General features: G+C 37.3%; 2 protein-coding genes across 2 annotated transcripts; both read right to left on the bottom strand.

Moving 5' to 3' along the window:
* Nucleotides 1-50: 50 nt before the first annotated feature.
* LOC136256816 (uncharacterized) lies at nucleotides 51-2,735 on the bottom strand. The gene is made up of 2 exons (XM_066049856.1): nucleotides 2,520-2,735; nucleotides 51-1,759 (listed from the first exon to the last, which is right to left on the bottom strand). Exons 1-2 carry the CDS (start codon nucleotides 2,590-2,592, stop codon nucleotides 396-398), a joined length of 1,437 nt encoding a protein of 478 aa, XP_065905928.1. The 5' UTR covers nucleotides 2,593-2,735; the 3' UTR covers nucleotides 51-395.
* A 53-nt stretch (nucleotides 2,736-2,788) lies between these two features.
* LOC136256815 (tetratricopeptide repeat protein 39B-like) lies at nucleotides 2,789-23,824 on the bottom strand. Its single transcript, XM_066049855.1, has 20 exons — nucleotides 23,727-23,824; nucleotides 23,621-23,667; nucleotides 23,461-23,565; nucleotides 23,331-23,406; nucleotides 23,123-23,178; nucleotides 22,997-23,073; nucleotides 22,879-22,946; nucleotides 20,122-20,186; nucleotides 15,762-15,885; nucleotides 11,769-11,943; nucleotides 8,283-8,353; nucleotides 8,047-8,106; nucleotides 7,194-7,285; nucleotides 7,078-7,147; nucleotides 4,237-4,367; nucleotides 4,057-4,171; nucleotides 3,394-3,505; nucleotides 3,173-3,290; nucleotides 3,003-3,119; nucleotides 2,789-2,954 (listed from the first exon to the last, which is right to left on the bottom strand). The coding sequence occupies exons 1-20, from the start codon at nucleotides 23,754-23,756 to the stop codon at nucleotides 2,861-2,863; spliced, it is 1,803 nt and encodes a 600-aa protein (XP_065905927.1). The 5' UTR covers nucleotides 23,757-23,824; the 3' UTR covers nucleotides 2,789-2,860.
* Nucleotides 23,825-24,753: the final 929 nt, after the last annotated feature.

Genomic DNA, 24,753 nt, shown 5'->3' on the forward strand with positions numbered 1-24,753 from the left:
GCAAGTTTGTGCGTAATCATTGTGTGTGTGGCCCAGTTAAATAAACCACATTTGACATCATTGAATATTGTGACAATAACAAAAACAAAGGCAGCAGTGTACAGTTGAGAATATTACTTATGTATAGCGGACAAATTAAAATGTTATCTGAAATGCTAAATTTCCAATTCTAATAAGATACAACTAATTATCAGATACAATTACTCATGTAAGCACTAAATAATAAGAATACAATAAGGATTTATATATTATAATGTATTAGACTTTGTCCAAAATGTAACCTGTGTCATAATGATAAAAGGAGTAAAATGTTATTAAAAATGTCCCAAGTGATATAGAGACTGTACAAGAGAGTTGATTGTTAGGTCTGTTAAAATGGCCATCAGCTGAAGGTGTTAAAGGGAATCAAACCATACAATAATTTGTGTTGCAATGATTAACATCATTATGAAATAGTGCCCTGATCTTGATGTTTTAGCAGATGAGTTAAAAGGTGGTGCTGTAGGGGGTGGAGTTGATGTGGTTGGGGACGGCGGTACACTAGATGTTGCACTCACTTCTGTGATAGTAATAGAAGGCGTTGGAGTCACAGAAACAACAGAACAAACACTTGTAGCATTGTAAGTGCTCGTACAGGTATATCCATCTTCAACTTGACAGTTAAAACAGCCATCGCTAGATTCACTATTATTATCGTCACACTCCTCGTTGAATGTTCTTAATCCATCACCACATGTTGTAGGTCGACACATTGATCTCTCCAACTGTGTAGTGTCACATTCGTAATTGTCATGTGGCATACACTCACTGTTACACCCCTCTCTGCCAAGGAAGTTCATTATTCCAGTGTCACAGAGTTCCCCTGCTTGGCGGATGCCATCCCCACATGTTGTATTGCTGCGTAGAACATCAAGACGAAAGAAATCAAAAGTAATTGTTGATCTAATGTAGTGGTAGTAAGAGCTATTTAGATTGTCTGGGAGAGTATCGGTACTGCTTGGTGACCAAGTAACAAAGTGATATTCTGGATTGTTAAAGTTTTGGAGGGCTATTGGTGCCACATCATCACACAGTGTATTGTAATCAGTGGATAATGCACCAATGTACTGGAAGCTCTCTACTGGTCGATGCAACTTACCTGCAATCAATTCTGGTCCATTTAGAATGTTCACTTCATCTGCCACAATATTGTCATCCCCAGAAATTATCGTACAGAACACAATGTGTCTTGCAGCTGCTAGTGAACTGACTGGTTCAAGGACATGGCTGGTATTGGGGTGACTACAAGTATCATTGATGGCTCTGAATATAGCTGCCGCTATTGCACCACCATAGTAATCACTGACACCAATCTCTTGGGCAATGTAGTGGATTTGTTCACCAAGGACAGAAGGATTGTTAGCTATTTCATCAGACTGACACAAAAGAGATGTATTTCTTTTAAAGCAATCTTCGAAAGCTTTCAATGCTGAGAGCTCAAATTGTAAGCAGGTGGGTGGATCTGGTGAGGGACACGTCTGAGCACGAGCCAACTCTTGTACTTTCTGTTTTAGACACATCTCATGATCTCCGAGCCATTCTGTCAACCATGGTGTTGTAATGTTTGAACGAAGTCGCTCAACAGCTTGACAGTGAGCCATACCAAAGGCTAGAGCAAATCCATTCTGTCCACATTCCAGTAAAGGTTCTACACATTGTTCGTAATGATCACATGATCCCAGAATACCACTCTCAGCACAAGATGATGATGATACTGGAACTACACAAAACAACACAGCTAATAATTATTGTACAATTAATCTGTCAAAAATAAATCTAGTACATTCCTAACTAATACAACACAATTTGTATTGGATTATCCAGTATCTAGTTTCAGTTGCATGACCACTACTAACCATGAGAAACACGTATGTCACACCAGCTGTTCGTTTCGCTGTTTTTCAGCACTTATAAGACTTACTAAGGTAACCAAGCCATGATCTAGGTGGAATACACAACGCCCGCGTTATGTCTGATTAAGCGGGCTTCGCTCCCAGGGCCCGCAAGTTGTATTTGGCGCGTGAAGGCTTCTTTTGTAGATTAAGTCGGGTTAGTGTACCACACATTAAAATGAAACCCTACACGTTTACAACAACTCGAGGGATGTGATTTTTATACAGCGACCACAAGTAGCTAAGATGGGTTGAGAAAGCGGTTATAATGTGACCTATTCAGTACTGAAGTAACTCATCCCACTCTTCCGCTTTGGAGGATGTGCTAACCGACCATTGAAACTTAATCTATTGCACGCGACTATTAGTCGTTTACCTCGTATGTGAAAGCAAACAAATCAGACACTATTTACGTTGCGAACATTAAAACTGCTAACATTACACAAAACAAAAGCTCCACGTTCGAAGAAATGAATGGATTTTGCACAAAAAATTTGCGTCACATACTACGATTTCTTGCACAACACTTACAGCCTTACGAGGCTGACATACAATACGTGTACTACTCTGATATTATATGATACTTACAGGAAAAGGCTGAAGGCAGCGGGTAGACAATAAGCAAGATTGCAACCAGTGAGACAGCAGCAGACGAAATCATTTCTGCGTTGTTTCTCTTCTAAAATAACTTAAAACAATTCTCACTACTTAACTGTATCACAGAGCTCAGTAAAAGCGGGGCAACTGCAGACAAACAGCAAAGCAACCAGATATGAAGCGTTCCTTCCAGCAGCCTATTTTATAGGAACCATCGCAATATAAACAATTAACATAATCACGACTAATATGGCTTCGTGTTCACGTGGGAGATGTTTAATTACAAGGCTACAAAATAAATATTATTGCATGAGTACACAGGGTAGGAAAGGTTATTTGTGTGATCTTTGCTTCTCTATGGCACTGAGTGCAGCGTGCACACGAAAATGAATCCGGTTTTCAAAAGTATAACCTTTATATTGCGACCTAAAAGACATAACAACAATACTTTTACACTGGAAAGATGATACATACTTTGCTGCCTCTAGTTTCTTGCTAGCTAAATCATATTTTCCTTCTTCCATCAAAAGTAGACCTAGTTGCCAACATGCTGCAGGAGGTGTGTAGTGGTCATGCTGTAATCTTGCAGCACTGTGAAAAAAAAGGAGAAATTTTGAAGTAGAATTAAAACAAGTATTTTTTACCTTGCTGTAACATCTTCAAAGCATCGTGTGGCTTCTTCCATTCTTCCCACACTCTTAAAACAAAGCCCCTGCATTAAGCTAATAACACAATGATCATCTGTTGGCCCATTATTGCCAGCTGCATAAGAGAGACAACGACATTTGTTTGTTTGTGTAGGAATAAGAACACAAAACAAACAGTGGTTGACTAGAGACATCCCATGGTAAGCTTATCTGTTGACCTTTAGCTTCCACTGTGGACGTAACACACTCCCAAACTGTCGCCAAGTGTAGTTTGGCTAGGTGCTGTGCTTTTTCCAAAACAGCAAACCCATTCCAAGCAAAAACCATCTCCTACAAAAGGAGAGAAAAAATAATATTATCAACACTTTAGGAATGGAATCTTAGTTATTCCTTGTACCATAGAACTCCCTAAATTCTGCACTAGTTAAGAGCACAAGTGTGGAGTGGATAGGATTTATCACTGTGCTAGGGTGGATCACACACATACATCAACTCTGCTGGGTAGTAAGGAAACTGGTGCAAAGCAGTTTATTTTACCTGCATGTGCCCCCGCTTGTTGCCTGGGTGTAGCAGCAGTGTAAACAATGTCAATTTGTGGCCTTTCCTTACAGACTATCACAAAGTTTGCAGGTAATTGCTGGCTAAGCCAAGCATAAACCATAAATTCGAGCACATAATCTTATTTGGTGAATAAAAGCCTTGCTAGAATAATGATGGTTATGATCACTAATTATACACACTACAATTTTTCCATCGATGATACATTGTGTGGCTTTGATCTTACGTTACGCATGCATGGTGACACCTAGGTACAAAGAATAACTATTAACCATCCTCCTGTATAAACAGGTTGCCACATCAGACAGATTGTCAGCACGTACCAATCCACAGAGTGGTATAGCCTCCCCTTGAAGATAACGCTCAGCTTTGTTGATTGCAAACTTTTCAATGGGTAGTGATCGACCGGCAATTCTTTGCTTCAGAGTAGGAACCTTCCTATGACACATACACACATGTAGAGGATCTGTTAAGGCATACTGTTCCTGTCACATGATTCTTACTTCATCATTTCTATGATTTCATCGTCAGTGGCATCAAATGATGGCACATCATTTCCCACAACTGGTGGATTATTTTTTTCACCTCTTTTAGCCATAAGTAGAAAGGCTGCCTTCTGGTATAGGAAAGTTGCCTAGAATAAATGTCAGATTTAGTTCAGAAGAGAAATGATATGGGATATTGGGTGAATATTGTTACTATATAACAAGACAAGCTACTATAAGTCACAGATGGCTTCATATAGGAATGTACTAGAATAATGAATACTAGCTGTGTGCTATGTACAATCTACATGAGTCAGTGGGAATGGTAGCAATCGTGCATTCCATGTTGTAACAAAAAGAAACTGCAACCATCAACAGATGTGTGCAGAATACCCACATGCAGATACAGCACCTTCATATAAGGTGAGGAAATTTAAACTGCTATCATTTCTTAGTGATAAATACTGTGTCACATATGACCCCATTCACTGACATATGTTACGACTGAATAGACACTGCTGCTTTATGTGAGTATCTCTCAAGAACCAGTATGTGTGTGTGTGTGTGTGTGTGTGTGTGTGTGTGTGTGTGTGTGTGTGTGTGTGTGTGTGTGTGTGTGTGTGTGTGTGTGTGTGTGTGTGTGTGTGTGTGTGTGTGTGTGTGTGTTTCCTCTTGTGGTATATGTGTGTATCTCTAGGGTGCGTTTCCGTGGCCACCCAATAAACCAACAATCAAAACGATAAACAGCACCTGACGCTATTCTACAAACGTCCATTGACTCCCACCAAACCAATACCCACAACAAAACAGCTTGTTGATATAGCAAAGAACAGGTAGGCCAGTTGATCTGAGCCACTCATCCATAACTTACTGAAGCCACAAGCTTTACAGAGAGCTCATGTATTAAGTCTTTACTGCTACTACAGCACTTGGAAGATATCCCAGCCCATAGATAGGTTGTAGACAAGTAGTGCCAACCCACCGAGGCACCCAACTTAGTGCTGTATTGGATAACATAGCAATTGTCTGGCATACTGCTGAAAATCAGCTCTGTTAAAACATCCATTGTGAATAATTACTTGACAAAGGCTTCTGTTGAGAAATATAGTCTGTTTCTGATATTGTGATAGAACAAGTGCCAAGTGACAACTGAAGACCTACAAACTACAATCTGTGTGTGCATGTGTAGTGTGGGTGTGTACATGTGCAGTGTGGGTGTGTGTAGTGGGTATATATGTGTGGTGTGTGTGTGCATGTGTGTATACACAGGTACATAAAATATCCATAAGGAATCATAACCAAATAAACTTTTATTACATGTAGCACCCATTAATGAATTGTTAGCACAGGTGAACTATTGTATACCCCTTATATTAATGCTCCTAATTTAATTTATAACAATACAATTCTTTCTAAACATTTGCCAACAAGGGAGGCATCCAACCAAAAAAATATAACAAACATATTTTCAATAAATATTAGCATACGTAGCTAACAGTGCATGTGGGTTTCACAGTAAAGCTAGTGACAACTATTCCACACACACAATTGATGGGAGATTTGCTGACAGTTGATTGTGAAAAATGTCACCGCTCACCCAAACACTACCTTATCCATTATCACAGGTAGGCTGGCTAATGAATCACACGATTATGTGACGAGCATGAAACAATGAATAGCAGTATTGTTGACAAGTGTGGGAGTCCCACGTGGAGCTGAATAATATCATAGCTTTAAGGAAGTCGCTACACTATGTGTGTGGGGTGATTTATAGATTATTTAACATCCTACAAACTGTACTAATGGCCCTATTACCAGTGTGTCTATAGTGAGGTCGCTGTAGTTATAAATCATAAACTCAGTTTAGTCAATGTGTATGCTATGATTTACTACACCTGTACTTCCCAAAATATCTATTTTGTAAAATGCATACTTCTATGGCAAATTCCGATCCTTTGAAATCAGGCCACCTCTGAGATAGGGACATCCTTAGTTCGTAAGGTAATGACCCAAGTAGTGCAAAAACAGAACTATGTAACAGGTCATGCCAGCTAGGCAGATTTGCTTATAATAATTGTCAAGTATTTTTGTCATATTGAAAACCACTCTCTCTATGATGGTATGTACACTGTAATGGATTGTGGTCACTGTTTCAACTACACACATGCTCCACACATGTTTACGACTATACAAGCAATACTTCCCACTAATTCCCCTTAGCTCATTGAGCAGGACATGTCGCTTCACTGGAAAAAGTGTTGTGAAATTCTGTGGGTGATTTGTACATCATATAGCATATAATCATAGCTGGTGGAGGACCGTGGACAACTATAAACATGTGTCCATTTTGTCACTTTCCATAATAGCCGAATCCATCCCACTTTATTTTCACACAAAACACGTTCACAGTTGTACAACTTTATGATGTTATTGGACCAACCGTTGCCAGGACCTGACAATAGATTGTGTGTGGTCATTATTATGTTAGTACCGATTATGGTACTGTTCTAATAGGACTTATGTACATAGTTTAGTAACAGTTTCTTGATTGAGACAATAGGCCAGCTAATAGAATGCCATACCACTCCACCTTTGTAATAATAGCACTTGTCTGTGGTCCCTAAAACTTTCTAGTTTAACTGCTAAACTAGGTCATATTCTTAGAGCATTACATTCTTGTGACCCTAAAGTTCGTGTACTTTTAACATCTTCTATGACACCTGCGAATTCTGGATGATTCTATTGCCTAAAAAATATAATAAATATGTACACAAACAAACTCATGGATGGCTTTGATGCTGATAAGGAAACTGATTGTGTACACAGATGCACATGTACACACACAATAGACATACTCACTTTACTCCATCTGCTATTATTATACAACAAGTCTGCATAGTACGCTGCAGCCCTCCAGTTACCCAAGAAACTACAATACCAGTACAAATACAATAACCAGTCCCAGTCTCACTCACCAGTAACAATACATCAGTTCCCAATAAGCTATGACATGTATCTTCTTCCACTGGCTCATCTCTTCTATGCTCCGTAAGAACTTTGCTATAGCCTAACAAATATGTGACCGGATTTGCGAAAAGGTACCTTTTTCACACATAAAATTTGACCCATTTTTTCAACTTTCAAACTTTGTAACTTTTGTATCACTGCAAGCATGTATCTGTAATTTTCCATGAGTATGCCTACATTATGTGGCTACATTTTGATACAAAAAGAAAGTCAATCAGTGCAAGGAGTCAACAGTTATGACATTTCATTTGCTGGTATGTCCAATGTGTGGAAAAGGTACCTTTTCGCAAATCCGGTCACATATAGTATGTGCTGTTGTACTGTATGTATGTAGCACAACATATCATGTTACACAGCAGTACACAGAATGTGAGATGCATACCTATATTGGACATAAGATAATATTTATTTTTATAAACTCATTAATTGTTTTCCTTGAAGAATTTTATAATAGAGTTTAATAAAAGCCATAACTATTTGTTTACGTCTGATAATGGCAATCATAATATAATATTAGTATACTTGTATACACTAAAGCCAAAACACATTCAGTCTACTAACGCCAGTGGCACTTGAATAGTCTCATACACATGGCTTCACCCTAGTGGCAAAGACCACAAATACCACCAACTCATTAAGAAGATTTAAATTCAATTAGACTACCAAAACACAATTGTTATTCAAAGCCACTTAATGCCTGAAGCCTTTTTAGCCCAGCATGTTGTCATTATCAGGAAGGTAAGTTAATAATATCTGTTTTCTTGGCATATATTAATATTTGCTTGGCATATCATATGTTACCTCATCCACCTTTCCTTGTAATAACGCTAGTCGTCCGCTGAAAAACAGTAGCACACCACTCTACAAAAGGACACACAGTTGTCACATTAGTAATGAAAGGAAATTTACAGTGTAAAGGGAAACAGTGTGTGATTCTGTAGAAATAGTGGGCACCTTTTTAGCTAACTAAGGAACATGTGACACTTACAATGGGACAATTACTTCACTGTTTTTTCCTGGAATATGGATATACTCACATTGGGGAACTCTGTTAGTTGCACTCTCAATATGTCCGATGGTATGCTGAGGTCTTCATAAGCTCCAAATCCTGTAATGCCATAAGTACCACTCAAATCATATTAACAATGGCCTCAGTTTATACAACATGTACTTGACGTTAGTCTCTGCCAGTGAATGGGAACAAAATAATTGCATAATTAGTGGCAATATTTCACATGTATTTATGGACTGTTGAAAATATTTTACAAACAATTCCACACTGTAAAGGATGTGATGGATTATTGGGTAAGAGGACGAAAGGGATGAATGACAGAGTTAGTAACTGATGACTTATAACTACATACACCAAATAATATAACGAAAGTGAAATGTCCGTCTAGACCTGTCTTGATGTGATTATTGTAGTGTACACACATGTGTACATTGTTATACACACAATACATACAATACTACAAACACATGTGAGTACACATACAAACGTATATATTATGGATAGAGCTGCGCGATAGTAGAAAATTCACTATCACGATAGATATTGAAGTAATATTCACGATACGATAATATCACGATAATTACACTTTGAATGATCTTCAGTAAAGTTCCAAGTATTCAATGCATGTTAAGCATAATTAACACCATCATAGATTACTATTTGCTTGGTTTTCTTCTTGTAAGTGCATCAATTAGGTAATTAAATGCGTGGGCGGCTGATATTTCTAGTTTTTGTTACAACATTGCAGCCAAACTTTCCATGATAAAGTAAGCCAAGTAGTTATAAAACAGCTAAGCCAGCTTCTCAAGCAGCATTTTTAGTGGAATTATAGACCCTTCGCAAAGCGATCAACTAATTGTGTGGGTGGCCGATAAATATACACAGCTTGTTATAGCCTTGCAACCAAACATTTCGCGAATAAGCAAGCCTGAAGAGTTACAAAACAGTTAAGTAACTTGGTAGCAATGTATCTAGTAATCTTACAGCAATATCGCAATAGTAAGCTGTAATTATCATATCGTGATAATAATTTTTTGATCGCGAGTATCGAGCTATCAATATTATTGCTCAGCCCTAATTATGGATGCACATTTATACACACACGTGTGTACGCACACGCACAAAGCAAAAAAAGTGATTGAATTCCCCAGCACCATGAGAAGCACATCTATTGCCATCCAGTGAACTAACATTAGGATGCACCATTTAGACATTTGAGTCTTCTGCAGGTAAATACTCCTGGGACAGGACTAGCAACTTGCAGGAGGACTACCCAAGTCTCACGGAGAGAGGCTACAGAACCCAAAATTCCACAATGACCCCAACACCACTAAGTGAGACAGACACACACGCGCGTGCACACACACACGTACGCACTCATGCACATACACGTGCACACACACACACACGCACGCATGCATGCACATACACACACACATAAGCACACTTGCAGTTCATATTACAATGGTAGTATCAGATATCAGATCTCAGGTACATTACAGCAAGTGAAAACCAAACCCATTTATACCAAAACTATTACAAGAATTCCCATGAATTTTCATTTCATCCACATGGCCACCTCATTAAATAACTACCTACACTTGTGACAAGATTCCACCTTCATTGCCATAGTGACAGAGCAAAGTGTAACACTTAGTTACCACGGGAGACAAGCAGCTGTTTGCTACACTCATCATAAAGCTTATGGTTTTTCTTCAAATGTGAGAACGTTGTAATGTTAAAAACACATCGAACATTGCTCCCTACTAATTGCTGGCTTTTGATTAAAGCCATCTAATGGTTTTCACAGTAATTCCATTACAGTAATTGACTTCCATAAGATGTAGCTATAGTATCTGTTACAACTCTTGTATAGATAATGTCTAATTGTCTGGTGGCTGCGGTAAAGTGTGTGTATATTTTGACAGCTCTAGGGTCTCTGAATTAGCATGTAACATTGTTAAGTGAAATTTGAAGACACTAGTTGAAATGTGGACACCTCAATACTTGTTCAAGTTCCTCCTAAAAATCTTCCAGTGCATAGTGGAACCACTCTATTTTAGACCACGCTGATATTCTATGAGGTGCCTTGGGTAAATGCTATATGTACACATGGGACCATGGACACAAGCTCTGATCATCAGAATGCCGAGTCCCTTCTATACAGCTAAAATCAGAATACCTCTCTAATTGAGGATGTACTCTCATGGCACCCCAAACATTCCCATTACTGCCACTCAGTAAATTAATTTTCTATGGTTTGTTAGTCTTTAAATAACAAATACACACAAATTTAGTCATCAAAAGTATGCTCTAATATTAGTAGGAAGAGAAGTGATCAGAACTGATGATCACTACAAATGGTAAATTATGTCTTTGTTCCTTGTAAAGGAAGAACTATGGAAAGACAATTAGTAGAAGCTTTCACCAGTACTGGGTTTGGATGGAAAACACATAACATTTCCACGAGAAAAACCTACGGATGAATCTACTTGACATTCTTACACTTTTGGTTGTAGCACAAACTTTTTGCCTATGTATGTATGTATGTGAATGTGTGTGTGTATGTGCGTGCGTGTGTGTAGGTACATGTATGCGTGTTTGTGCGTGTGTGTTGACTCTCTCTGCATTAGCCAGTGAAAAGTTTAATGGTCAACACTGAACTACTAAACAATTACTGTTATTGTAATCCATTGACTATGCATTTGTTGAACATTTTTGCTAACCTAGATATGTCTCTAACAGCTGAAAAATTCACTACACCCAACAATGAAATCCATATATGGTGCTCTAGTGGTTAGCAGGGAGATATGAAAGGAGATACAAACAAACTAATCAATACTACTTCAGAAATGATTGAAATTGTTGTAATACATAGACGATGCACACACATGTTTTGTGTGGAAGTTTCAATAACAGATGCACATGGATAATATTTTTTCTGCGAAACATAATACACTGAGAAATGCGACACCAACTAGAGCTAGATGTTAAATGGTAGATTAATGTAATTGTATACAACCTACAGATATCAGGAAAATATTTCCATTACTTATTCGTACAGAATTAATAATGCATAAGTGATATACCTTTCACTTTTAAACTCAATATTAGAAGTTGGTGAACTACAGTAAAATCCCAGAGTGTATGACAGTCAAACATGTACATAGGTATATACTGCTATTATACAGTATTATGTAAAATTGTATAACAACAAACACTATCTTTACACACGAACCAAAGCAAAGCCTACGGCAGCCATATTAAGCGCAGCTATTGCCACCTGGCAAACCAGCACTGGGATACCTGTGCACCAATCAGGAACTTGAGCCTTGCGCAGGCAAATCCTCCAGGGGCAGGGCTAGTAACATGCAAGAGGACTGTACAGGTCTCATGGAGAGGTCACAGAACCCAAAGTTCTACAACAACCCCAATACCACAAAAGGAGACGAGGACAGCACACGCACACATGCCCTCACTATACACACACACACATGCACACATCACATACCGGTGTAAGGGGCGATCACACAATAGTATCCCAACAATGACATAGAGCAGAGTGGTGAATGACAAGTATTGCTATGGTAACCAGACGTCAACAATCTCATCCCTAGTATACGGTCACCAGAAAATCCAACAAACTCTAACAACCTTAGTATCCGGCCTGGTAGCAGGGAAATCACCTTGACAACAAAACAGTATGTCATGTAAATATTACAGCCATGATACAGTTTGAGAATAAAGTGTGGAAACAGGGTATTTGTCCTCAGTCCCTAATTGTACACATACACGCACATACAAATCATACTGGATGCTTTAATTTTAACAGTACTCATGGACAGTATAAAGGGTACATACATACATGTACATATATAAAATAAACACGACTAGCTTTCTAATAACTGGACACTCTTGAAGTAAAATGTCGTACACAAGACAGGCTACATGGGAACACATGCAACACTTAAACTGAGTTTCACATACGTCTGAAGTGAACTAAAGTAATTCTTTGAATGGTGTCGGACAATAGCTATAAATTATCTTATGGTTGGTGTTTGATTACAACAAGCTGCAGCAAACTTTGATCTATAATTTGGTCTGGTCACATCTGAAAACAATCACTACACTTATCGTAACCGAATGATGAGACTGAATGTCTTCAGTTAACTTGTACCCATTACAAAGGGTTACATGGTCCGTACTCTTCTTAGTGATAAAATGATATATGTGTGTAGTAAAGCTATGAATGTTTAAAGAGTGTGGCATTCTTCACTGGTATAGTGGCAGCAATTATACCAGTAATATATTGTTATTGTTGTTACAAATTGGAACCCTTAATAAATTGCCTTGTGAATCTGTAAAACTACCAGGACGACTCCAAGCATGCATGTGCGCGCATTCACACAGCAGCATGTGCACATACACTTGTACATCACATACGCCACACACATACGTATACATAAACACAACACACACATCACTACAGGTCTTGGTTAAGATACAGGAAACAGGCTTAAATCACTCTAAAACTAATCTACCCAAAGGCCAAATAAAAGCCATACACTGTCCCAATATAAATCAACACTATATAATTCAGATAACCAGTTTCAATTGGTCCAGTAGTCAATGTTCTCTGCCATGATAATCAGTTAAAGTAGTACATTTAACATGATTGTTTAACACTTGTTCTGAAAGACATGATGGCTCTTAAGCTCAATTTGTTGTACTACAACACTAATAGGAACACATTTGACACTGTCTCCTCTGTCTAGTTCTAAATGACCTCCAGACTGTCTCCCAGTAACTTTCCACTGTGATTCATGTAACCATGAGATTGGCAGAAAACAAGATTAAAGCAAAAACACTACATCATGTGTGACAGTGTGTGTCTGTGTCTGCTGAAATTTAAGTCCAAATTAAAAAGGCACACTTTTGTACTAATGCATGCATGTACGTATTTGGTCAGTATTTTGGCTTGTATATTGTCAGCATTGCAAACGTGTGCTCAAGAGTTTTGAATCACTATAGAGTATACACATTATAATGGGATTATGAATAAGGCTATTAGACATCTGGATAATAACATTACTAAAATACAAGCCATTGATATTTCTCATTCTTTTACTGCATATTCACATCAGAATAATTTTCCATATATTATCACTTCATTAGCCCATCAATGTTCCTCACAGTAACCTTTCATTGCCAAATGAATTGATTTAAGTACTAAAATTACTCTATATACATACATACAACGCTTATATTAAAGGCTTCACTAACATTAGGTGGGTGATATTAATAACAAGGCTACCTTACCAATGATTGCAATACAGGTGTCTTCCCATTATCAGCAATTGACACTGCCTTTGTGTAAGTAAAACAATAAAGCTGTATTGATGTTAATGGTTTCACCTTTGATTTATCCTTTATCAATTGTAGTTGCTATTTTGTCACTCATATCAGATGTGATTTAGTGACATGAGATCTATCACAAAGTACCAGCTCAGGTTTTGTGCACTTTTGAGTTAGAATGCATGTGAAGTATTCTTGTAATAACATACACACAACTCACTTTTAAATGACAAATTGGTAATTAGGAATTTTAACACAACCAAAAGAATTACGTTTCCTTTGTTAGTAATTGATTTGATGTACACACACAATTACATACATAGATTATCAAAATTTTCTCTATACCGGTAGAGAGATTTGTATGGAGCCAACATGACAATCTACCGCATGTAATTTGTTAGTTGCTTTTTGACTCGATATTGCTCCAATCAAAGCATAATTATACAACACTAATAGGGGTACTCAGAAACAGTTTCTATTGGTCAGGAATTCCACTTATTTCAAGTGACGATGCACAATTACAAGAACATCAATAACAGGAGAGACTACCAGACAGTACACTATCCGTACCCAATGAGGATGTGTAGTGGATAATTTATCATACAGCATGTCTGTACCATACACACATGTACATGTATGGTAAGGTAACGCTCTTCAAAGAAGTCAGCCTAATTTAATGCCTACTCTATGTATGGATATAATACTGCTCTAGCAGAAGTCCCAAATAATTAACCCCAGGATTTCTGACCTAAAAAGGTTAGTAGCTGACTTACAGAAGCATTAAGTAACATCTTTAAACAGGCTGTAGGACCAGGTGTCCTACAGACTTTCAGCACTTGTGCTGTAAAGCCTTAATAAATAAATAAATGATTACACATATCTCTATGGGATTGACAGCTGTCTTTGACAAAGTGTGTGCTTATACAGGTGACTGTATGTACACATGTGTGTCTGTCATAGGGGTGACAATTACATTGCTACATATAGCATAGCATATGTCATGGGACTCTTAAGCTTTTTAGGAATGTGCAGTAAAAGTTGACACTTATATTACACACAACTGCTACAGATGGATATTACATAAGACTTCGGTAAAGAAGTTTACAAAAGAAATAATTCAAAAGACACAATACAGGAAACACATAGGATGTGCTGTTATTACACAAGTTACCAAAAAACAAATGTCATTTTGGGAGATAACTACATAACACAATTTGGTAAATGAATGAAACCACTTTGGCAGGAATAATAAGTCTTGACCGGATCGTGTGAACAAAGACCAGTAGACCATAACTAAAGCCATACACACTGTACGATGTACTGTATTATAGTAGCTTCAATGTGGGATGGTTTCTATGGGATTGAAATCTTAAAACAGATAGCCCCCAATAAACCCTGAGGCTATTACCATTAACTCACCCTAAGCACTGCAAAAACTCTGCATGTGCATATATATTGTATAAAATACAGGACACCTCTTTTTGATAAGGATACATTCCTAAAGGTGTATGCTCACATAGAAAGATCAGGAAAGTACAAATTTAGTGAAATAGTGTTAATTCTTTTGGTAAATGTAAAGCAATAAAATATTAAATATGTTACACTGAGCTACACACATGATATCTATTAATGGAATTATGTATCCAAATATGGTCACTGTATCAGGGCTGGCTGGTTATTCTGATGAGAAAATCATTTGAATTTACATGGTGACAATTTGTAACTAATCACATAGCAAAGTAACATTCACACAACACTCCATGGTAACCACTACTCAACCATCATGGAAGTAGCCTTGTGACTGCTACAAGTGATGGCTAACAAATTATGTATCTCTTGAAGATGGATGAGGTAATCTGGACATGACTAACTTTGATCTTTGAAATAATATTACTTGAAATACAATATTATGTTATGGTATGTTCATAGCCCTTAATGGATGGTCTCATTTGAAAGGTGTCCTAACTTCTGGGGTTAGTTTGTGCGTTTTTTTATGTGGATGCATGCACACGTGAATAAAATTACTCTATTTTGGACACCTTAGTACTAGATATTTGCTGATTCAGCATCTACATGAGGCCGATAATGAGTGTACTAATTACTGAGGTGTCACATTTCATATAGTGATAATTACAAATACACCCCTTACCACATTAAATACACCAACTCCAAGGTGAACACCAGACACGAAATGTTTATCAATGACGGCAGGAGAAGTTGCTGACTGTTGAGATGATGTGGTATTGACTTCCTCTAGCCAGCTATGACATTGTCTATAAAACATTACATGAGAAATCACATGATAATGACGGAACAATAGACTACAATAATACAGAAAATTCACACTCACATTAAAAGAATAACTAAACTATTGTGCCCATTCACAACATAAAATAGTTGTTACCACAAAGTATAATAATAATGGTTTCTGTCAAAGGAATGATTTCAACCGTTTTTTCCTTTATGATCACTCTAGCACTAAAGAGCTGGTTAAATGACATAATCTGTTGAATAAGAGTTTCCCATGGATACCGTAAAATGCTACCAGACACTTGGGTAACAGGCTAATGTAACAATAGAACAAGTTAAAAGATATCTTGAATTAGTGTCAGCGTGAGATACTGTAACCAATAAACAATTGTAACACTGAAACGAGGACACCTTAATATTCAGTATGGTCCCCTAACTTTCTTATAATGACAATGGAGTCCTGGGAACACACTCTGTTAGCAATGTGTCCTGATTTCAAAGAACTACGTAAAAGGATACACATGTATGTATGTATGTACACTAAGGCAAATGGGACCACATCAAGGTGCCCATTTTATGGTGTCACAAATAAACCTCAGGACATTCTCCTAAAAATCGAAGCATTCTTGTGGTCCTAGATGTACCCACAGAGGTTCACCAGCTACACTATAATGAAATCATGATTTAATCAGATTTTACCCCTCCACACACACATGCACTCTATCACAACCAAATGTACTTAGCACATATAATTATCATTATCTGGTCACACTATGAATATCAGCTATAGCCACACATGATCTCAACCACAGATGAGGGTAACAATATTAAACCAAACAGTTGTGTGGTAGGCCACAAAGTTACCACTACAAATTATTATTAATGTGACGAAGAAATGATCTCTGTGGTGTTGTGTAGGGGTGTAGGGGGGCATGTTGATGGGTCGTGTGGAGGCACACGTTGATCATTACAAGCCATCAAGGTGATGTGTAGTGGACAAATCGGTTGCTGTCATGAGCAATGATCAACACATTTGTAATCTTTTGATATCCCTTCAAAATTGGCACCTCTTAGACTAGTAAAATGTGCTCAAAGAAAGGTGACCCAATCTTAGTGAATAGATTTAGGAAATTTAGGTAGGTGTTTAAGCAAGGGGGCCCATTTGCACTGATAAATTAGGCAGTATACCATACAATGCTTGAAACCATTTCACGTGAGCCAGCAATGATTACTGTACAATATGTTGATGAAGAGGTTTGGCACGCATTCAAGTTCTACTCCAATTGTGCTTACAATGGTCTGAAGAAAAAAACAAAGCTACTTAAATCAAACTTCCAAAATGACGATATGTAGCAGTCACCAATTTGCCACTAACGGTCTCTGCATTAACCAAAATCAATTGTCCAAGGTGAAAATATCCCTGTAGAGAGGTAGAAGAATCTGTTTCAAAGCGTAGCACTGAGGATCTTATGTAGTTCCATCGATCAGTTCGTGTACATAGCTTATCCTACAACCTTGGGAGGTCACGGGTTTTAAGCTTTGTACATGTACGTACAGCTATGCTAGTATATACATCATACACAAGTATGTGTGCACACACACACAATACTATGCTGAACTGCTTAATGATTATTCAAAACAGCATAACCACACATGTACCAAGGAAACAAAACATACAATGTTAAAATTACTACATACATGGTACACATATAAGAACTAAACAGTGATGAATTATAGCTTAAATAAAATCACACAACATTCGTGGAACTTGTAATACTACATACTCTACTACTATCTAGTTACACATGTGTACACTTCCAATAGTGACCAATGTCACTACTACCCTAGTCTGATAATGTGTCATGGCAACAGTGGTCGCTTGAGCTGGATAAAATATGTGAATCCTCATTAATTGCCAATGATTTATAGCGATTTAGAGGGTTTTGGTCAGACGTTCATATACGACATACAGATAAGGCATCCTGTCTCCTACTGGATAAAAATACCCGTTCCACATTAAAATTTGGTATGCAATGAAACGAGGCTCAAATTGGTATGCACCATTGGATTTGCCTGTTTGTGGAGAGCAAGATTGATATCAAATTCTTATTGATTTAAGTAGTTGCATTATACCAAGACCCATTAAAATTTGGTATGCAATGAAACGAGGCTCAAATTGGTATGCACCATTGGATTTGCCTGTTTGTGGAGAGCAAGATTGATATCAAATTCTTATTGATTTAAGTAGTTGCATTATACCAAGACCCAGTCAGAGTGATTGGTATGGTCACTACTCAAATGTTAGCGTGTATTTGAGTGAGCCGATTATCGGTGATTTAACATTTATCATTGGTTATTAAAGTTTTGGAAATCTCTGATTGATTAATCGGTTATTCAGTAAAAGTGAACAGCACTAATATTCGTATTTCCTTGTATAAAAGCTGTATTTGAACAAACAACCTATTTAATTGTGAGCCAGGAGGTTCCAACACATTTGGAAATAGGTATCATATACAACTGTTTCCCAATTGTTAGTAAGCTTTTACTACACTTTTTTGTATAGTCAACACAGTTTTCTAAGCTGCTACAATACTGGTGTTCGACCAGGACTCAAAATCGATTACATGCCGGGAGTCACTTGGACCTACCCAGAATAAATACCTGGTCTATATTGTCTATATATGTGATCATCTCAGCGAAAACCTGTCTAGTTCGCACAACCTCCAAATTGTATTTTTTAAATTTCTCAGCATTATCTGCATTGTCCAAGGAATGGTTCACCAAAGTTTTAGCCTTCTGTGGTGAGTAGTTTTGGAATTACAACACTAGAAAGTAGGAAGAACAAGGAAATCGATTTGTACAGTGACTATACTAAAAAACAAACTACAGGCACTTGCATTTGAAGCCATAACTTCCATTTGGATTAGTCTACAAAGTTGGAATTTGGCTTACAATGTTCACCATGGATTGGTAAATCAACCAAGGTATAGTTGTAGCTTTGCAGTCACTTGCAATTAGGCGTATGAAGGCAGAAGAAACGGCGATAATTTTGTTTACGTCTACCGCTTCGTAAACAAACACACGTGCCATGCAAATCATTCGGGCTACAGAAATGAAACAAAGATTTTCGAACTCTCCATGAGTAGGCGAATAAGATGGTGTATAGTTTTAATCAATTTGAGTCTTCCTTCTTACTGGACCGATAATAACTTGCATATTTTTTCTTGTAGCATTGTAATTTTACGAATTATTTTATATTTCACTTTTCTCAATACGCATGCTTGTACGAACTAGACGGGTTTTCACTGAGACGGTCACATATTGTACTGCCAAGCATTGTTTTGAAAATCATCTATTGTATGTTCCTACTATAATGAATATGTGTACTAGGGCTGGGATGAATATTGAAATTTACCTTCAAACATTCACTAATAAAATGTTCAAACATTCGAAGCTTTGATGTTAACTTTCAAGTTACAGGTTTTCTTGTATTTATGCACATCCTTCTTGGTTGTATCATTCTAATCATATTTAATAAGTTTGCAAGCATTCGGAAAGTGCATAGCAGCAGTACCGAATGATGTGATTGGTCGATTGCAATTGGGCTTGTCCGCTATACTGCAATCATGCATAGGTAACACCAACTAATGGCTAAAAAGGACATTTCCATACATCACCTATCATTTTATAAGGTGTTTTAAGGCTACAACTACGGTAGCACATGAAGATTGATCATGAAGAGACAAACATTGATTGTGCAAATGAAAAAGCAGCTGCAATAAAGATAACAACGTTTATTTGTAATTCTTTCGTAGACTATGAGTTCCCGTTGAGTGTATTACGAAGCTTCAAAGGATACTTTTATAATTCGAACTTTATGTAAGCTTTGAACCCATGAAATTTTCGAAGCTTCATCCCAGCTCTAATGTATACATACCATGTATGTCACAAACAATGTATATTGGGTTAATATAACAGTAATTATTAACCCACTAAGGTGCACAAGAGTGTGCATACATTACATAATACATTAGCTATGATTATACCAACAATAAGGTTTGTTATATGTGTACTTGTAACACATGTACATCCACATGTATTTCCTGCAGACCAGGTTCACCCACACCAGCCACCAACACATGAGACAACAAACATACATACACACTCTTCCTCCATCCTATCCATGCATATTCATTACACACATACAAACACACAATGTTACATACACAAATGCTGCACCACACACTACACTGACTCACTTAAACATGCTGTGGCAATTTCTGATCTTCAGACCAGCTCTGATGAAGCTCATCAAACTCTCATCCTATTGTAATTAGTAATGTGTCACTTGTACAATACTGTGAGCCAAACACAATTACTGGTACTGGTGTGTTGATAAATTTCTGCATAGAGTGTGATTGTGTGTGTGTGTGTGTGTGTGTATGTGTATGTGTGTGTGTGTCCCCGTATTATGTAGATGCATCTATGTCTGTATATGGAAGTACAGTAAGGTATATGGAAGTACAGTAAGGTGTGTTTGTTAGTAACTACTCTAGTGCTTGTCAAACATGAAAATGCCAAACACTCTAATAGAGCACACACTAATTGATCAGTGAGTAAATTATGTTATCACCTATGTGATAATGTGGTATAGAAACACTAGGGTGATAATTGAGAACAACCACCACAGTTGATTGTCAACAGGGAGCCTTTATTCCGCGGAATAGCGGAATAGCAGAATTACGGAATAAGCGAAAATCACATTCTAAATATTTTGTTATTGTTTATAGCCTTTATAACGTTTTAATATACATTCCTCACCTCGTAGAGAACACAATCACGATGGCACCGATCCTCGGGGCGATCTTTAAATAGGATATGTGCAAAGATATTCACTCTAGAACAATCTAACTAAGCTATAACTACCATCAAATACACTTCACTATACAATCGCTAGAAAACTAGAAGTTCTTTGTGTTATACTTACTCATACCAACTGTCACACATGAGTAACCACCCAAATTTATTAGAGTTATATACGAAGTGTTAGAGCCGAGGTTGGAGCTATGATGTTGGGAGCTGAAAGCAGTATTATTCTCCGAATTTATTTGAAACACTTTAGGAAATGGCAACAGAGTTATAAGAAAGGTCAGATTATTCCATGCATGCAAGGTAGCTACTAGGGGGTGGATTGTTTTGTCCTAAACTCTTCGGCCAGTTAGCTAGCTGCTCGTGCGTGACAGCTGGTATGAAGACAAAGAACTTCTAGTTTTCTAGTGATTATGTAGTGAAGTGTATTTGATGGTAGTTATAGCTTAGTTAGATTGTTCTAGAGTGAATATCTTTGTACATATCCTATTTAAAGATCACCCTGAGGATTGGTGCCATCGTGATTGTGTTCTCTACGAGGTGAGGAATGTATATTAAAACGTTATAGAGGCTATAAACAATAACAAAATATTTAGAATGTGATTTTCACTTATTCCGTAATTCTGCTATCCTGTATTCCACGGAATACAGGCTCCCTTGTTAACAGGAGGCATAAATACAAAACTATGAGTTTGAAATGAAACACACATCGCTAAATATCCCATATTATTACAGATTTTTGTAATTGAATTCGTCACCTTTGCAATTGATTTCATCCCGTTTGCATTAGTATTCATTGCCTGTGCAGTAGAATCCATCCGGTTTACAATTGAATTCATCAGTTTTGCAATTGATTTCGTCCCGTTTGCACAAGAATTTGTCATAATTACATTGACTGCAAGAAACCACCCACACATGAGACACTAGAGAGTAATTGAAGCTGATTATATGCAAGCCATTAGCTGTCTATCAAGTTAATTAGCTTGTTCAAGAGAGTGACCACACCCATCACCAATGTTGCTGAAGAAGCTGTAACAGAGTTGTTTACAACAGTTGTACTTCAACAAGATCATGGAGCAGCTGCTACATCTTGTTTTCGTGTTTATTGCAGCTGCCAATCTTGCTACAGATAGATTCTTGTGCAAATGTGACGAATTCTAATGCAAAAGTAACAAAATCAATTGCAAAACGGACTAAATCAATTGCAAAACCAACGAATTCAATTGCAAATGGACGAAGTCAATTGCAAAGGTGACGAATTCAATTGCACAAACCTGTATCATCACTCAATGAACAATAATAATGTGGCTACCTCTGATACAATGTATATAGTGCTAATAGTGAGCTCCAATGAATACACTATCAATGCCAATTAGCATAATGAAGTTTACTAATAGGCAACAATAGGATTGAAAGGAGCTGTCAAAGCTTTGGTATGTATAAATAAGGTTTGAATTGATCTTACACATAAGGAATTGGAACGCATGTGTCCATATAAACATGTATGATGTTTTTGTTAGTGTATGAACAAATTATGCATGTCTGTATAGCATAATATACATGAATGTATCACAGGTATAGACATGCACTGTGTGTCTCTACAAACAGAGTGGGCCTGATTTGTAGTGTTGGAATAACTATACAGGGTTTTGCGGAGTTCTTGCACTTGGAAAATTTTAGCGCATACGTATATTCGTCACAATGGCTACATTAAATAGCCTGAAAGCAACCCTATTATGTATAATTTGACGTCCTGGATAGCCACCATTATTCAAAACGGTCGTGTGATTACTAAAAGTAAGCAATATTTGAACAGTAGGTTGTTTTCTCGATTCAAGTGTGCATGCGCTTAAAATATAAAGTTGTAAGAACTCCGCAAAACCCTACAACTAAAATACTTTTTTAGTTCAGCATTTTTACTTTTAGTAAACTATTATTTAAACTAAAACTAAAATTTAAGAAACTAATCAAAACTAAAACTAAAATCCTTTTCCATATCACTAAAATACTTTTAGTAAAATAATAATCAAAAAAAAAAACTAATCAAAAAACTTAAATTAACGTTCCATACTACAACACTACTGCTTTGTAAGTAGTTGATACCATGCATTTGCCTGTGAAAGAAAGACAGTCCTATATTTACTCACTTGTAGAAAAGTCAGCAGTGCTTCCAGCAAAGAACATTCTGCATAGAACACTTCAGCATGTAGTTCAACTAGGACATCGCATTGTGGATCATGTGACCTGACTACTCTTCCCACTCACCAACAGAATATCCGTCCAATCGTTTTCCATACCACATGCCGGACAATGTCCCCCACATGTTAGTGGTGCGACGGTGTCTAGATGTTATCATTGACTGGGGTACTGAGAATACCTACCATAACTCACTTATTACACAACTCCAGTGCTTGCTGTATGTTAGTGTGTGTTCTCTCAATGCTCTCCTATTGATACAATATGAACACACAGCCTGTTAGGGACTAGCAAAATTTTGACGACATGCTACAATAAAGCATATAAGAGAATACACTGAGGAAAAAAAATGCAAATTGTCAGTATTTCCATTAAACTTTCGTGCTATATGTTGTTTCCTTACTCGGTCAAAGCTCAGAGCAGCTTGTATGAAGACAATCAAGGCATACCCTACTCCATGGTACAAACTGTCCTTGGCTCTGTACATGATAACAAAATCACTTGCCAGTTCACATGAACACAAACAAACCTACTTATCTCTTAGTATGGCCTCTGCCTCCACATATCTGTTAGTAATGACGAGTTTTACCGCGTTCTGGAGTACCTCAAGTCCTTTACTCACTTCCTGAGAATATCCGCTGGTGAAGGAAACAAATTCAAGCCATTTGGCGGTTAAACTATGACTGGTCTTACTCCGTATCAAATAATTTAGTTTGCAATGTAGTCGCAGCATCTTCAAACTAACACAATACGTAACGCAGTTGTTTTAAGATACAAATTGCAACGTGTTTTTACTAACTTCTTCGTCGCTAGAGCCGTCTTCTGTCATCGTTACGGTGCATCCATGTATTCCAAGTAGCGCTCACTCTTCTCCGTATAATTACCGCACATTATCGCGTTTCTCAATGTGGACCCTCCCAACATTATTATTATTATTATTATTATTATCAATTTACCAAAAAGGAAGGCATACACAAAAGGCAAAGCCTGTACAAGGTGTCCGCCTACAAAAAACAAACATATACATATACCTACAGTACACTACAAACTAAACAGTACACAACAAAACACAAAACAACGATTAAGAAGTTACTTGACACATAAGTAATTATAAAGGTGATGCCGGAAAGACTTTTGATTACTGTCTTCAAGGATATGTAATGGCACAGTGTTCCAGAAGAAAGTTGTGTTGACAAAAAAAGAATATCTCCTAGATTTAATGGTGGACTGTGGAGGGACTATAGTGAAAGATGGTGACTTCTGGTAGATGCTATGGAATTAAATGAACAGTGACTATTAAACATATCCAGTGCAATGACTGATTCAGCAGTTCTGTACATTATTATGTGTAAAAAGGAAAGAAGGCAAAGCCTGTGGTACCTAAAAGGTTAACTTAAAACTAAAGATAGTACAATACAATTAGAAATCAATTAGAGTCATTTTTGACTTGTCAGTGCGTGAAGAAATCATCACTGAGCTGGTTCTTAAATACACTACATAAACTGTTCGAAGGATTTACTGCTCTTATTGAAAAAAGTGACATCTTTCCCTGGTGGTAGCATGGGGCTAATGGCTTGTACATGTGGCCTCTAGTAGAAGTGAGGAGATGTTCACAAAATCAATGCCAATATCATCGTTAACAAGCGTATCATATCTGACACTTCTTAGTCTGCATGTCTCGAGTTCCATGGGAAGTTCGGTCGGAAGCCGGTTCTTTTAATAGCAATTTGCTCATGAAGTTGTTCACCCTCCAGTCCGTAGCTAATAAAAGCTTTTTTTGTAAGTGAAAAACTGCAAATTTGCGGTATGTTAACAAGGACGGTGCA

This window comes from Dysidea avara, chromosome 5, assembly GCF_963678975.1.
Source record: "Dysidea avara chromosome 5, odDysAvar1.4, whole genome shotgun sequence".
NCBI classification, from domain to species: Eukaryota; Metazoa; Porifera; class Demospongiae; order Dictyoceratida; family Dysideidae; genus Dysidea; species Dysidea avara.